The sequence below is a fragment of the Tiliqua scincoides genome, chromosome 1 (assembly GCF_035046505.1).
Source record: "Tiliqua scincoides isolate rTilSci1 chromosome 1, rTilSci1.hap2, whole genome shotgun sequence".
Lineage (NCBI taxonomy): Eukaryota > Metazoa > Chordata > Lepidosauria > Squamata > Scincidae > Tiliqua > Tiliqua scincoides.
In genome coordinates, this window is record NC_089821.1 from 132157299 (window position 1) to 132173846 (window position 16548).

Here is a 16548-nt window from a genome sequence, read left to right on the forward strand (position 1 = left end):
CTGAGAATTCCTTAGACATTGTGAATAGCTAGGACCATATTGCTAGCTAGAGGCATCAGGGAATTCATTTTAATTTGCTCCGTTTGCTCTTTTTATTCCAAGTCAGCCTGCAAACTTTGCCATTTTAGCAACACAATATGCTGGGGATGGTTTGGGGGTGGGGTTTTGGGATCTGTTCTTGTTTGCATCCCAACTCCATCTGATGGGCATTAATAGTTACTGCATCCATTCTGCTTGTGCTTTTCAACCAGTTCAGGCATTTTCTATCAGCCATTTTCATCAGTACTTTCCCTATCCCCCCCCCCCCCATTTTGTTTAATTCCTTTTCTTTTGGACTTTTAACAAATGAGTTTCATTTTTACTCATTGCATACCTAGTCCATGTTCACACATAATTTAGCGAACTGTCACTTCTCATCATCCTGCAATTGCTGTGGGTTTGATTTTTAATAAGAGTTTCTGGGATTCAGTTCTGGGAGGGGTTATGCCAAAAGGCTCCCCTCTGTATCTCTGTAACCTGGGATGCTGGCTGTGGTTGAAAACCACCAAGGTTCTCCTCCATTCAGTTACTGGTCCAGTAAAGAGAAAGTGGGGAGCAAGGAGAGGCATGCACATGCTAACAATTTGGCACTACTCCCCTCAGTCAGTCTTTTTCTTGGTGCCCTTCCATGACACAAGGTTGTGAACATAACATCAGTAGACTAAATGTAAAGTTAAAATGGCATTTTTAGATGTATGGTTAATGAAACAGACTTTTGACACCCCTTAGCTATGCTGGTTTCCCTTTTGTAGTAGCTCAAAAATATTCACGCTCTACTTATTTATAGAGCTTGATGTTTTGTTAATAAGCAATCCAATTATTCTTTAGCTAAAATGTATTATTTATAGAGAGAGCCATTCTTTTGGGAGATGAACTTTCCTAAGTAGCTGAAACACAAGATATATAAAATATATAATTCAGTCCATTTAATTAAACATATATTGGATAAAAAGTAAAATGAAGAGGAAAGTCAAGAAGAATAGTTATTTATGTCAAATGGAACTCCTTTCACATGAGTTCACTATATGAAAAAGTAAGTTTACACATGGACATGTTACCAAACATATGAAACTACAATAGTCTCCCCACGTGAGCATAATGTTTGTAAGCCGTGACTGAGCTAGAGTCAGTGAGACTGTCATTTCAACACAACTTGAAATTTGTGACTGAAGAGGTTTTGTTTTAATTTGGTTGCTTATGCATACATTTTAAATACTGTAGGTGAGGGCCTACGAGACAGCCTACTTCTGAACACATGCAGAGCAAAATAAACTGATTCTCTTATTGTTTTATAATCTGAACTGTAATTTTGCTTTCTTCTAATCTGGCAGTCATAGCATTTCTGACCTTCCCTTATTTTACAAAAAGTATTTTTTTTAAAATGGGCTAATCATTCAAAACAAGCTAATCATTCAAAACATCAACCATGTTTGTACCTGAATCTTGAAAAGGGAACATACTACCATCCACTCAAAAAGATGTAGCTCAGGGGTGTCAAACATAACGCCCAAGGGCCAGATGTGGCCCAGAAGCCATTTCTCTGGACCCCATAATAATTACTATCTCGTATTTTGAAATTATGAAAAAGATTTGCACATTTTCTCTTCTGTCATTTGCAGATAATGAGTTTCTATGTGAGAATGGAGTGCTTATTTCTGGCCATCATTACTTAATGATGTCACTTCCAGCCATCAGCAGGCACATGGATGCTATTCAGCCCACTATATCTTCAGTTGTAAGCTACAGACAAGTAATTTACATGTATTAACCCTTCTTCCCTGCTCCAACAAGAAATCAGGTTCTATAGGACTGTGTGATATACGGACGTTTAATCTCTGCTGAAAAGGAAAAGGCCATACAAACACAAGGGTTTTGATTTGAGTTGACATCTTTCAGTCTCAGAAGACTATGGTATCGCGCTCTGTGGTTCTGGAACAGAGTGTCCTCTCCAGTGCATGAAGCCTGGGTAAAGTAGATATGGAGGATAGACAGTTTCCCATGCAGCAAATCCCCCCTCTCCACGTCGCTGAAATGGTCCAATGGAAAGGCAGAAGCCAATACGGTTGGTTCCAGCGGCGTCGCAGGAGTTGCCAGAACGTGACTGTGTTCAGCCATGAACTGCCTCAAGGACTCTGTGAGGTTGACTCCTGAAGCCTTTTCCATAACTGGATGTAGCCACAAGGCAGTGGAGGTTTGGGATCAGAGTTTTCCTTCTCTCAGATGAGCTGCCTTCCCAGGCTGACGAGTCCCATCTACCCGGTGGCTGTTTAGTCGCCTCTTACGACAAGTACAGCCAAACTGAGGGCCTATTCTTATCCCCAGCTCCCAGGGGAATGCACTGTAAGTGGTTGATATGATCATTTGATTTGAATTGCTCAACATTTTGCTGTACAGTAAATCCAAAGCAAACTGAAGTTATCAATCTGTTGTGAGTATGGTTCTCAAGCAACCAGTCCCACCATTCAAAAAACATGAGATCCAAAGACAGCTGGGGTTGGGTTGACTACTTTAACGTTGAAGCTTGAAGCCAGCTTGAAGGCTTCCATACATTAGGAGCCACCTAATGGCATACACATATCTCCTTATCAGCACTCAACATATAAAAGTTGCTGAGCGGCTTTTAAAACTCAGGGCCAAACTACAAATGATATTTATTGTCTAATTTTATCCCATGTGTTTGTTTTTCAGGTATAAACAACAGGTGGGCTCCCTTCAATGGTGGGGCAGTGTTACTGGCAAAATATTTTACTTATCAAGATCATTCTGTTGAGTTTTGGACACAGGTGGTATGATTAAAAAAATCCAAGCATAGTTTAAGTGTCAATGATCCCATTTTTTTAAGTCTGTTAACGTCATTAATATAAGTTGCCAGTAATATATGCTGTGCACATGATGATAGTAGTAAGCATATTATTACAATGAAACAAACAAGTTTTACAAAGGGAACTTAAGCAGGATTTTTAAAATAACATATATGTATACTGCATAGTACAGCGGTTCTCAAACTTTTTAACACCAGGACCCACTTTTTAAAATGATACTGTATCTGTTGGGACCCACCTAGCTTTCCGAGACTTAAAAAAATAAAGGTGATCTAGAAAGAAATATTTTTGTTTATTTACAAATAATATTTTATTTGTATGCAAAAATCTCAATTCATTTCTCATAATGAGGCAACCCTAATGAATAACCTCAAGGCTTGAGGGACTTACTTATGTGACTCAGTTTTCACCTGCCCCCCACAACCTGTCATTGACAGACTTGGGGTGGGGAAAGAAAAACACACCAGAAAAAATAAACAACATTTATCTTCCTATATTTACAAAAGCTTGCAACTGCAGGAGCTCACCTCTTTGCATGGCAGTTAGTTAGCAGCTATCTGATGTGTGAATAGCCTCAGGCTTGAGGCAACTGCAAGGAGGCCCCCATATCTGCAGAAACTGTATCTACAGATTCACTTATCTGTCAACTGGGTTTGCAAGGCCTCCATGCGTGCACCTCCTCCAGAGACAATCCCCTCACCGCTAGAGGGTCACCTGAGCCCAGCAGAGACCACCCATGTCCGTCTGCATCCTCTGACGGGCTCAGACAAAGCCTTAGAGTGAAAACACGACTTCCGGTTTTTCCAAACAACCGGAAGTGACTTTTTAATACCTTATGAGGCATTAGGAAGTCCCTGAGACGCCCAAGGATCCTGGGCTTCAGAGGAGGGGGCAGAGGTGGGGGGGCAGCGTTTGCTCGTTTCCACAGTTTCACTTATAGAAATACCTGTATTATTATTATTATTATTATTATTATTATTATTATTATTATTATTATTATTATTATTATTATTATATAGCAAAAGCTAAATCTGGAGTAATGCTCAATTAGGACCAGGACATATTTGGCACCCCCCTTTGAGGGGCCCAATCAAATCAGTAAAGACCAACTGGAATGGGTGAGAAGTTTGCCTATCACTTCTTTGGCACACAGGACATGCTTTTGATTTTACTTTCTTGCATGTTGCACAATCCAGAAAAGTGGGCATTTCTCTAGTTTCACCCCACATGCATTCTGCACAGTTTTCTCTAAAACATGAAAAGACGGATGACCAAGCCTTCTGTGCCACAAATGGGTGCACTGAGCATGGGTTCCATGGTTTTTAAAGAGTTGGGTGGTATTAACTGAGGTAGAGCCCCCCAATACATAAAGCCCGATTTTCATAATGCCACGTGCACACTCTTTTCCATTCTTACTTATTGTGCATTGGCCACTAGCAAATGCTTCACTGAACCCATCCCTATCCAGGGCTGCCACACTTAGCAAATTCTACTTTAATTGAGGCACATATAGCACTTTGTGTGCCTCGGTTTGGTGAGTCCATAACCAAACTGTGCCCTCCCCCTCAACTGCGGAACTCAGTCCATTTGTCAAGTTCACAGAGGCTCTTGCAGCTCCACTGTCGACCAGCCACTGATGCTTGCAGCTCTCCTCCATTGCCTGGACCACCGAGACGTGAGTGCTTCTGTAGCCCCCCCTCCGCCTCATCTCCTTCCTCCATGCAGCTTTGCCTTTCTGGGAGGAACAGGAACACTGCAAATGGGATTCCGACCCACATTTGAAGCATCCTTTCATGATGGGGACCCCAGGAACATCAGCCTCTTTATCTGCTGCTGCAGCCCCAGACGCTGGGGAAACATTGGCACTCTTCCCTCGGGCTTGCTGGTTATCAGCACGCTTTTGTTCCTCCTCCAAAAGCTGTCCGGTCAGGTAGGTGAGGGTCAGCAACACGCTCTGGGAGAGATTCCAGCGTCGTCACCAGGGTGTCAAACGACTCATCCAATGACGACAACGCAATAAACACTTTGTGTAGCTCTGTGAAGTGCACCCCCTTTTCCTCCAGCTCCATAAACATGTGTCTCATGGTTCGGAGATGGTCAGCTACCTTCATTCCAAGCTCTAATCTTGCCCGGTACAGTCGGCGTGTAAGACATTTTCAGAGTCACTCACGTACAGCTGTCTCAGTGCTTCCCAGCACTCATTAGCAGACTCTATTCCTCGGACATGTATCAGTTGGCTATCTTCCAAGCACAATATTATTGATGCCAAAGCTCTATCCTGTGACCTCTGTGCCTCTGGACTAGGATCCAGTACAGGCGACTCCACGAATTCCCAGAGACCGTCTTTCACAAGCTGCATCTTCATTTTAACTGACCACCCCAGGTAATTATCCTCATTCAGACGGGTGAGAGGAAAAGCTGTTGCTGCTGCCATTCTCACTGGTTGCACACAGACCTCACTCTGCAGAAACACTTGTCCTGGAAGGGTAAACGTCAGGATCCGCAGACTCACCGGGGTTGCTCTCAGACAGTCTCAACACAGCTGGCGCAGGCGTTTAGGCTGCTGGGCCCATAACCTGTTGCAGTATGCAGCCGACACCGTGGCTCCAGAGACTCAAGGTCAGGCAGATACTCCTGGTAAATAACAAGGCACAGACATGGCAGTGCTCCACCACCAATGTCCTTTAACTGAAGATATATACAATATGCACAGTGCAGAGGCAGCTCAGCAAGCAAACAGCAAAGATAGCAATTCTCAATTTTCTCAATTCTCAGATCACCAACTCCACCAACGTAGCTTCCCGCAGACACTCCACATAACATCTCCCACACAGCAGCTTGCACAAGCTGCAATATATATTGGCACTGGCCAATGAGAGGCGGGCTACAATCTGGTGACTGCATGGCTCACTGTCCGGTGACATGGTATTGCAGGGTATTGCATCATCCCTGCTGTGCCCTGTTGCATCAGCCAATCCCATGATGCACCTAGGCTATACTACATGTATACAGGCCAAGACATCAAGGCCTAGCCTTGCCCTATCCAGCCAGGCTGGGCATATATCATAACAGGAACCAAGCCTGGGAGCACCCAGGACTGGAACCCTATGTCCAGACTCGGACATAGGCAGTTAGGGCAGGGGAGCCGTTCTCCCCCCCCCCAGGGCTCACCCAACCACCCCAAAGACAACACAGGTGGACCCTGAACTGGCCAGGTCCCCTGGGGGTCACCCCAACCATCTGCAACCCCATCTGTCAGCAGACCAAGGCAAGTCTCCCCCTGTCACAACCTCTCAAGATGGCTACGGCCTAGCATTAGATGGGGGCACCGACTGATGAACTGCGGGTGGTGGGAAAGAGCCAGGAGTTCATCCAGGGAACAAAGCCGTCCATTGTTCCTGCTGAGAGTTCTCTCTGAAGTAACAGGACCCCATTAATGTAAAACATCTGACCAGATTAAACTGACTCTGCAAGGCAACCCTCTCAAGTCCTTGTCCTATCCACCAGACCCATACATACACCAGCAGCCCAGGTAAGCCCCCCCCCACAACCACTGAACCCCGAGGGCAGGACCCTCGCCAGCCATGGATATTACAGGGACCCACCAGAAATCAGGTTCCAACGCACAGTTTGAGAAACTCTGGCATAGTATATATCCATTATATATATACCATTTGTTACACACACATTTGTTACACACATATATACACACAGATACCATTTGTTTTCTCTATAGGTACAACAACTATGCACAAATTTCTACACGCTGTCTCCACTCTTCCCCTCGACAAGTGTGTACACAGGCAATGTACTGGGCTATTTATGGGGCTCTCCCCTCTTCTTACAACATACCATGCTCTGGGAGGGAATCCTATGTGTAAAGTATGGTCTTTACAGAGAGGCTAGATTGTTTCCTGGTCTCTCTCCTCTCAAACATACAATACTTACACACATGCTCGTACCATGTTGTAAGGAGCAATGCCCCTTCATAGTTTTCATACATTTCAAAGAATGTTCAAGCATTCTCTTGAACAAGTATGTTTATTGCATATATTCATTTAAAATATTTAAAGCCAAAGGTGGTGGAAACCAGATATTCACAGCCACCTTCTGAATAACTAATGACCAAAGGGAGGGGTTTGCAGTTCTTGGAACCAGGGATGTGGAAATGGAGTTGGAAGCAATTTTGGGTGGGGTTGGAATCAGTGATTTTTGTACCGTCTCCACAGCCCTGCTAAGAACACTTTGTTTCCCCACCAAAGTTGCCACACAGTGAAAGCAGCAGTTCATCATCTTTAACACCCACCATTCCACATATCCACTATTCATACCTCTGGTTTATTTTCCTCATCTGGATCAGGTGTACAGCTTAAGTGCTCCCAGTTTTAACGTGTCTATTTCAATGTCGGGATTACTTGTAGTTTTTATTTTCAGGACTAGCATTTTGAAAACCTTTCATTTTATACAAAAAGACAAAAGGGGTTTCATTATTGTGGGGAGAGGTATGAGAAAACTCACCATCCCTAGAAATGTCATTTCTTCTTCTCTTTGTTTCAACACTTTCTTCCACTGGGCATGACCACGCCAAACCTGAATTTTAAATACAAGCCTAATGAGATTAATTGTCCTTTTTACAACTTCCTTTACAGCAGCAAGGGGAAAAAACAACTAAAGGAAGGGGGGGGGGGAAAAGAGACTGTACAAATCTAACAAGTGAACATCAACAGGTTACCATCTGGGTTTTCCTGGCACTAACCTCAATCTTTTCTGCTCATTTTGCAGTATAGAATAATTTAAGAGTGTTCATTCTGTGAAAGCAGTTCAAGTTCGTACACCACTATCTTTTATTCCACTCACATTTTAATTCTTCTGTTTCTATCTTTCCTTATTTAGTATAATCTTGTAAAGCATGGCTTGTAAAGCATGTACATGGTTGCTATATAGAGTTTTGATTCAATGAAGCTCATTTCTGTTTTCTCAAAGTTAGAAATACAAAAGAAATATTCATAAGTGTTGGAACTAGATTGTCTGAAGATTCTTAGTTTTTAATCCAAAAATATTTTCACATGCATACACATTTGCATGGAAGGATGGTATTGGCAATCTAATCCAATTCAGCATGAGAAGATGGCTCCTTGATTGACACTGAGGACACTGCTGGCCATTATTCTTATTACATATGTGCAATTATGAAGGTTAGAATTTTTTAAGTGAGAACTAGGAAATCTCTTGAGAAGCAAGAGCTTTAGGGGCTTGATGAGTTTCATAGCATAGAAGATGTTCACCATCGTGCATAAGCACCTCTGTACTTCAACACCAAATACCTCTTGATAAACCTACTGCATTAATACCTCCTCCAGTATTGTCACAACTAAATTTATTACTAAAAAAAAGAGAGATACAACTCATTTTTCATTTACAATATTCCTGGCAATTTCATAAGCCACAGAGAAGATGTAAAAATGTGATCCCTAATGGCTCAAAACATCTACCCTGATTTTTCATATATTCTATGACATATGTTCACATATATTACAGATACATAGTATATTTATTTACCATCCAGTTCTAGACATGTCTACTCAGAAGTAAGCCCCACTGAGTTTAATGGAACTTATTCCCAGATAGGCTATGTACAGGTCTACAGCCTAAGATTGGTGATCAAGTTCTCTTTGGCAATTCTAAGTTCTTTCCTACATTACAGTTAAGACAATTGCATCCTTATTTAGAATAGCTCCAGTATTACCATTAATCAGAGTAACAAACAACTCATTTAAATTAGTATTAGCACTGAGTTTTATAATTGGCCGATATGAGAGGCAAACTCTTGAGTTTGCTTGCTCTACAAAATGGAACTGAGTCTACATCTCTTATAAAATTAAGGTCTGACTTGTAGTAGGCCTGACTCAGCTCTAGGCTTGGGTTACTGGTGCCTGCCAGACCTCTGCTTTCTCAGAAGTATTCTTGTAAGGGGCAGAAGTGGGAAGAGCTCATAAGAGCTGTAGCAGTTAAGATACTGTAGCAGTATCATTGCCACTGAGAAGCCTGGGAACTCCAGTTTTCAATTTCTCCCATTTAAATCCACAGAGAGTCAAGAAGAACTAAAAACAACAAGGCTCCCTGACTGCATTGAATCCTACTGCATTCTCTGGAGCCTCCATTACTGCTAGAAAACTTAGGCAAGGCCTTCAGTAAATGACTGATGGAGAACTCTCCTAAATTTCCTGAGTATTCATAGCAACATATTTTGATGGAAACGGGTGTTTTACCTTTTGAATGTGCACTGCAGCAGCTTCCAGATCTGGGCCTTGTGTACCCTGAACTAGCTTCTCCCTCTTTTCTTCAAGGTAGATTTGCTTCATGAATGTAGCCCTGAGCCGACCTTGTCGAGCCCGCTCAGCTATCTGAATGACACGAACAGCTTCTTCCAAGGGCATGGGCTTTATAAATACTTTCTGCAACATAAAATTGAAGGGTAGAACAGAAAACATATTTAGTTCAATGCTGTTACCATATCCCAGGATGTCATCATAACATAAGGTCTATGAGCCAACTGAGGCATTTCCCTTAAATACTGATGACTTCCCGGAGGTATTCCAAATGTCCACTGACTGCCTTTTCATATCTGTTTGAGGGAACATAAGAAAAGCCGTGCTGGATCAGACCACAAGTCCACATATCCTACATTCTACAGTGGCCAACAGATAACTGTGGGAAACCTACAAGCTGGGCATGAACCTAACAGCCCTCTCCAGTCATTGCTCCTGGCAGCTAGTATTGCTCCTGGGCAGAGGCATACTGCCTTTGAATTTGGAGGCAGCACCTAAGCCTTAATCATGGCCAGTTCAAATATCAGTATGCGAACTGACACTTTTCAGCATTCAGCTGCAATTCAAATCTACCAGTTGCTAAGAAAATAACATGTAGTACTGTATATAATTTCATACAATAATACTAGACTCGTACATTACTTAAGAGGGTTAAACACTTCCCCCAGCAACATTTCTTACAAGCCACCATGCCTTCCCCTGCCAATTCCTTTAGTGACTAAAGTGACAACAGCATCACAGGAAGAGTTCAGTGAATGACTCCTTACCACTTTCTCTGCTAGCATGCAGCTATAGCAGCATCATAGCACTAGAAACCCTAGGAAATGTTACTTTACTAGGGCTCCTGAGATTTTATATGAATGACAGATATCCTGGAAACTACATTAGAATACTGGGAACTACAATACTATTATAGTACATTTTAAAGCAGCAAAAAGGGAGGCCTCCACCAAGGCACTCTGTCACTGCCAAACAGATAAGTGGGAATGCAGGGAAGGAAAAGTTCTCATAGAATCATAGTGCTGGAGTGTACCTTTGAGATAATCTAGTCCAACCTTTTGCTCAGCACAGGTAACTGCTGCAGCTTCCCTGACAGGTGGCCACCCAGCCTCTGCTTGAAAACCTCCAATGACGGAGAGCCCACAACTGTGCAAGGCAAACTGTTTCAGAGCCTGACAGCTCATACAGTTAGGAAATTCTTACTCTTATTTAACCTAAATCTTACATCTCTGTGATTTCAACCCACTGGTTTTAGTCCTGTGCTCAGGAGCCACAGAGAACAAACTTTCCCCTTCTCCAGCATGACAGCCCTCCAGATACCTGAAGGTGGCTATCACATCTCCCTTTAGTCTTCCCCTCCCCCAGCTAAGCATCCCAAACTCTTTAATCATTCCTCATAAGACTGGGTTTCCAGAGTGTTCACCAACTTTGTTGCCCTCTTCAGAACCTGCTCCAGTTAATCAATGCCCTCCTTAAAACATGGTGGCCAAAACTAGATACAACAATCCAGGAAAGGCTTGACTAGCTTAATTGTCTTTTGGCTTGGACATCCAGGCCTAAATGAACATTAGTTCATTTCAGATTGAAGGCAAACATTACAAGTCATCAAGGTCCATACTCTCAAGAAGGAAACTTCAAGCTCCAACAAAATAACCAAGTACAGGTGTTTCCCTGTATCTGCTGGGGATATGTTCCCAGCCCTCTCCCACCAAAACCACAGATAACAGGGACCCCTTTCCTTTGGCGCCAAAATCCCTTGTCTCTTCCTTTGCAGAATGCTAGAAGAGGAACACGATATCCAGCCAATATCCAGACAACACGAATGCTGGAGGAGGGAGACTAAGAGGATGCTAGCAGGAAGGAGAAATCTTTCTGCTTCCTGTTAGTGTTCTGGCCATCTCCCTTCTCCAGCATTTTAGATGGCTGCTTGCTGCATTCCTCTTCTAGAATTCTATAACAGACTGCAAAGGAAGAGCCAGGAGTGTTTGGCACCATCCATAAGGATGTTGTGCAAAATTTAGAAGTAGACATGGTGTCACAAGAGGCACATAGGAATTCTAGTCCTTGATTGGGTACACAGTATTTAGGACTATCCCTGGATTGATTACCAGATGTAAATATAGATATTAGATATAAACTCACAGGTTCATCATCATACATTCCAGCGTCAAACAATATTTGAGCAAGGATTCTCTCTCTCTCTTTCAACACCTTCAATCTCTCCTTAATAAAATATCCTGGGATAGGGATGTCAATGTTTTCCTGTTGAAAGATAAATACTTTTGTAAGCCAATTCATTTAAATTCTTCTCATTCATGTAAACCCTCTTCTCTACAGACTGTCAAAAATACTCAAGACACATTTCTGGGAGTGTTGAATGGCTGATGTTCCTGCCAGTTTCTGAGCTAATACTTTACAACTGATCAAAGTTGAACTCCAGTAACAGATTTTCAGAGAAGAAATAACACTGATGTGAATAAGCATATTCCCCACCACCACCCTGAACTTCCTCTGTATGTATCGCTTGCTTTTCTTAACCCATAGAAATTCAGGGAGCCATCTGGAGGTTCTTGGGGGTCACTTTCTGTAAAGCTGCCTCTGCATGATGATTGGGAACATGCTCCCTTTTGAATTTACATTTTACAACATAACTTTTCTGTTTGAAACATAAAATATATGGGCACTATCTAATGTAGGCAACAGGTTGTGCTATATAAAAAGAGAAGTTACATCCATGTGTCTACGTGTGAGGCTTACTGTTGGGAAGTAACAGCTCTTCACAGACATCTCCAAGTTCATTTTTTCTGTGTATGCCTTGATTACAAGAGAAAGTGACAAATCTCTACTCAGGGGCCATTCTCACAATCTTCTCCACATGTGGCAGTCACAGTTAACCTGTGTTTACTTCCTGCTATAAGCTGAATGTTACCTCAAGAGTTTTAAGAGTGTTGTCAGCACTCACATGACCTCAGCAGAAGACATCCACAGCCAGTAAGGGAATCATCAAAGAATATGAGAATTAGCCTTTGAATATATCCTTGCTCCTTGGAATATATCTTTATGTTAAAAGTAATAATGTCTCCTATTTTATGTCAGCTCCTTATTTTATGATGAGGCATTAAAACCCTAAATGGTCTTTCTTCTGTTCACCGATCTTCCTTCACCAAGACATGCATGTTTAATTGGGTGATCTTCAGTAACAGTGAGGAGCAACACATTCTTCTCTCTTAAATCTAGTATTCATTCACCATTCTAACAAAGTCCAAAGTATCCTAAATAAATCAAACTATCATGTCTGATTGGGTCCTATAATTCTGCAAAAATGACATGAAAAATGAATTTTGTTGTTCTGCTGAACCATTTCAAAGCAAACCCAAGCAGCTCTATCCTCAAACAGGAAGACTATCTGGACCCACAGCATTCTTTAAGATGCCAGATTGCAGGACTTTAACAAAGCTAACATCTTGCAATAACCCATGTTTGCCAAATCAAATCTTTACAACTGATACCTAAAAGAAACCAACACAGAACATTATTAAATAAGGATTTTTCTCCAGAGCATGACATCTTTAATGATGAAAGCCCTTCATACAGTTCATACTTTGGAAGCCCTTCATACAATTCATATTTGAACTGAAAGTTAAAATCAATTCAGTTATAGGCCAAAAGTGCTAATAAGTACTACAGTGGTGTGGGAGTCTGATCCTATCAGGCTTACAGACTTACAGCCAGTATTCCAGCCCCTCCACTTGTGCTGGGCATTGCAAAAGTGCTGCTAGGCACTCCAGTGCGGGCAGTAAGCCTGCTGTCCCAGCAGAGAGGCCAGTGTCAGTTGGCACTAGGCCTCAGGACACAAGCAAGGAAGGATACAAGCCAAAAGCACTGGGTGTTATCCCTGCTGGGCAGCAGGGAGGTTTTTCCAGATGGGGGGAGGGCAGGGGGGGAATTGGATGGGGGACAGCAGGCTGGAGGGCAGGTTGGGCCCGGAAGGGGGAGCGGGAATCCTTGGGCCTCCTCAGTTCTGCACCCACTAAATAGCAAGTACAGCTCCAAGAAGACCCATTGGCACCAGCGGAGCTCAACCTGGGTAAGAGAAAAAATGTTCCCTTTCCCCTGAGAAGACTCCGCCGAATGCTTGGTGGCCATTTTGGTGGCCATAGTGGTGGCCATTTTGGCACTGTTGGACCTTGTGGTGCCACAGCACCATAGGATTGGGCTGCCCATTATGATACTTATGGCTGTCACAGGGATGAAACATTGGATAGGTCTACTGAGAACAGCAGTAGTTAACTCATAGCTGTTGAAAAAAATAAACAGCTTTTCAGACACTATAGTATTAAGAATACGTACAGGTGCTAGCTTAAGATCCTGTAAAATGTCATCAAAATAATGAAACTCTGAGAACTCCAGCTCCACCATTTCATTCTTCAACTCCAAGATGCGGCCCATCACTCCATCCAGCATTTGCCGGATAATTAAACGCTTTTGTGGATGAACAATCTGGTCATAGGCAGCCTCCAAATTGCGAAATATCTGCACATATTTGATGTAGAAAGTAGCCAGCATTTGAAATACTACCAGGCGATCTTTCAGTGGCTTTTGAGACTTCTCTTCAATCTCTTTCTCCAACAGACCATTGAGAGATCGTTGGGCTTCTGCCCATATTTTATTGTAAGTACTATTTGGAGCAAAAAAGAAAAACATTTTAGTTTTTAAAGGAGTACTAAATAAAATACAATAATCATTTAGTTGTGTGCCCATGGTTCTTAAATGCTACATTTCTCAAAGATATTAAGCTCTATAATAATACTTTAAAATTATTTTCAAAATCAAGATCACCCCCCACAAAAAAAAACTATTATTTGAAGGGTGCATGTTAAACTACAGTTGGATGCTTAGTTTCTCATTTCTCCCATCTTTACTCCTAAATCATTAGAAAAAAATAGCACATTATAAAGAGAGTTGGACATGGCAAATGTTATAAAGTTGAAAACCAATATTCATGGCGAAAGTTTCCAAATAAAACTGAAATATCAGTTTGCAAAACATAATCCAATAACATTATTTAGAAAATGTTATCCACTGGGGACAAAAAAAATTAGCTAATGAAGCTTCTACATTATTCAACATCTATTTATTCTTTATAAACAATGAACTCTACATGCCCAGACATGTCTTCTTTTTCCTCCTTGGATGCAAGCATTTAAAATGAAAGATGCTAAAGACATGCTGAGAGGACATTAACACTTAGTTTCCAGATCTTGATTGCTATTTCATTAGACTTGATAGTTCCCACTGAATTCATTGGCCTGCGGTTCAGGCTTCCTATGAGTCAATAATGCGTTAGTACAATGATCACTTCCCTGCAATTGCTTAGCAGTTGGCCCTAAAGGGGTCTAAGGCTTTTTCCGACATGTCTGTGCATGTCAGTTTTGTACTATTCCAAAGGGGCAACCTATGTAAATGTATGTGAATGACCGATTTTCCCCCTTCGCATTCCTTTTCAAATGACTGTAGGCATTGTAATTCAATGAGTGGTCAAATGGCTTTCCTTCATATTCTATAATCTGGTAAATTCTACCCAGATATCTTCAGGTATCCACAGATAGTTTTAAAACTAAGCTTATTCTGGTCTTTTAGCATAAACATTTAGCTTAAAGAATTACACCCATTCTGTAGTGTCTAACTTTACATTTTTACTCTTTAATCCACACAATCTCCATCTTCCAGAGAATGCTTTTACATCTGACAACTTTCTCAAAATATCCATCAACCGTCTCCTACCACCATTTATAAAATTTATGGACTCCAGTATAACAGTCCATCTTTCACTGAGTAAATGCCATCTGAAATGTTAAATTGAATTCATACACACATTCATCTCTCTCAATAATATTTATTTGGTCCCTTATTTTCATGGTCCCTTAAATGGGTCAGAAAGGTGGGATATAAATATTTTAAAAGCACAATAGATTAAATCACCAAGTTACATCCCGGTTCCATTCTGGAGGTCTGGAAGTCAGAAAGTACATAAGAGCCACAGGTAAGTGTGCAAATTGAATATGTACTCAGAAACAAGTTCCACTATGTTTATCAAGGCTTCCTGCCTCAATGTATTTCCACTTGAAACATAAGTCTTCCAGATCTTACCCCAATAAGCTTGTTTGATTTGCATATGTTTCCGCATCCCATATAGTAACAAAAAGAAACAGAGTACAGTAGTGTATAGTGTTTCACAATTTGAAATATAGCACCCATAATCTTGGTGTGTATAGTAAGCTCCAGAAGGTACAATGGCAATCTCCAACCCCCACCCCACTCCCAGGCTTGGCAAATTTCTACTATAACTAGCCATCTGGCTCTTTTACTCATGTTGGTATTGTGGCTGGAATTTCTGTAGTTCTAGGGAACTGTTGTGACTGGTCATACTAGCATAGAAACCTTCAGGAAGTGTCTTTAACAGTATGTAGAAAGTTAGGGTAGTCTGGTAGTCCTGGGACACCTGGCAGTGCTTGGGCTTTCCTAGGGTGCTTTACGGCACTTTTGCAACACTCTTGCCAGCCCAAGTCCCTGTTAGAATTGCGCCCTAAGTTATGCATAATAAATTCAAGTTCTCAAAGTAGCACTAAAACTTTGTTTTACAGCAATTACATCTACATCCCTGTTCCCAAAATATGTATTTTTAATACCGAAAAAATATTTTTCCCTCACATAGATTCAAGTCAATAGGTAAACACTATCAATGGTATGTAACAATGCATGAGGCAGGCCCATCCAAACCTGTGCTAACACAGCTGGGCCACATAGCCTGCAGTGTTTGCAGCACAGGTTAGGAGACTAGAGATCTACTCAGGGTAAGTGAACATTTGTCCCCTTATACCAGGTTTCAGATCTGCACCAGCAATATCACTGGTGCAAATTCAGGAAGCCCAGTGTAACGCTGGCAGACCTGGGAAGAGTTTTAGGATACACTGGACGCCTCCTTCGATGATCCTGACCCTGTCTGGGTCTGTTCCACCCCCATTCCACCCTCCCTGTTACACCCCCTCCAGAACATCCTCCTGCTGCCCTATACCAGACCCCTGCACCACTTGGCACTTTACTCCACCAGCTGCCAGGGACTCAGATTCAGTACTGGCAGGCCTGTGCAGGCCTTCCCACTGGCATTACCTGCACTTTGCAATGCTCTAGGTCGCAGCTGTGCTGCGTTCCCTTACAGCAGAATTGTGCTGTGAAGAGCAATGTGTGAAAATTTCAAAATAGACACAAATTGATATTTAACAGTGCAACCTAAACATTTTTACTCAGAAGTTAATTCCACTATATTCAAAGGAACTTACTGTCAGGAAAGTGTGTTA

The 16548-nt window shown here is 41.9% G+C and overlaps 1 protein-coding gene across 1 annotated transcript in view; it reads right to left on the minus strand.

Annotated features, from left to right (window-relative positions):
• Window positions 1-14913, minus strand: part of IQCA1 (IQ motif containing with AAA domain 1) — a 96518-nt gene extending 81605 nt beyond the window's left edge. The window contains exons 1-5 of the mRNA XM_066622147.1: window positions 14891-14913; window positions 13541-13868; window positions 11333-11452; window positions 9131-9316; window positions 7380-7451 (exon numbers count right to left, since the gene is read on the minus strand). Of these exons, the coding sequence (XP_066478244.1) occupies window positions 7380-7451; window positions 9131-9316; window positions 11333-11452; window positions 13541-13868; window positions 14891-14913 (729 nt within the window). The remainder of the gene's footprint in view (window positions 1-7379; window positions 7452-9130; window positions 9317-11332; window positions 11453-13540; window positions 13869-14890) is intronic.
• Window positions 14914-16548: the final 1635 nt, after the last annotated feature.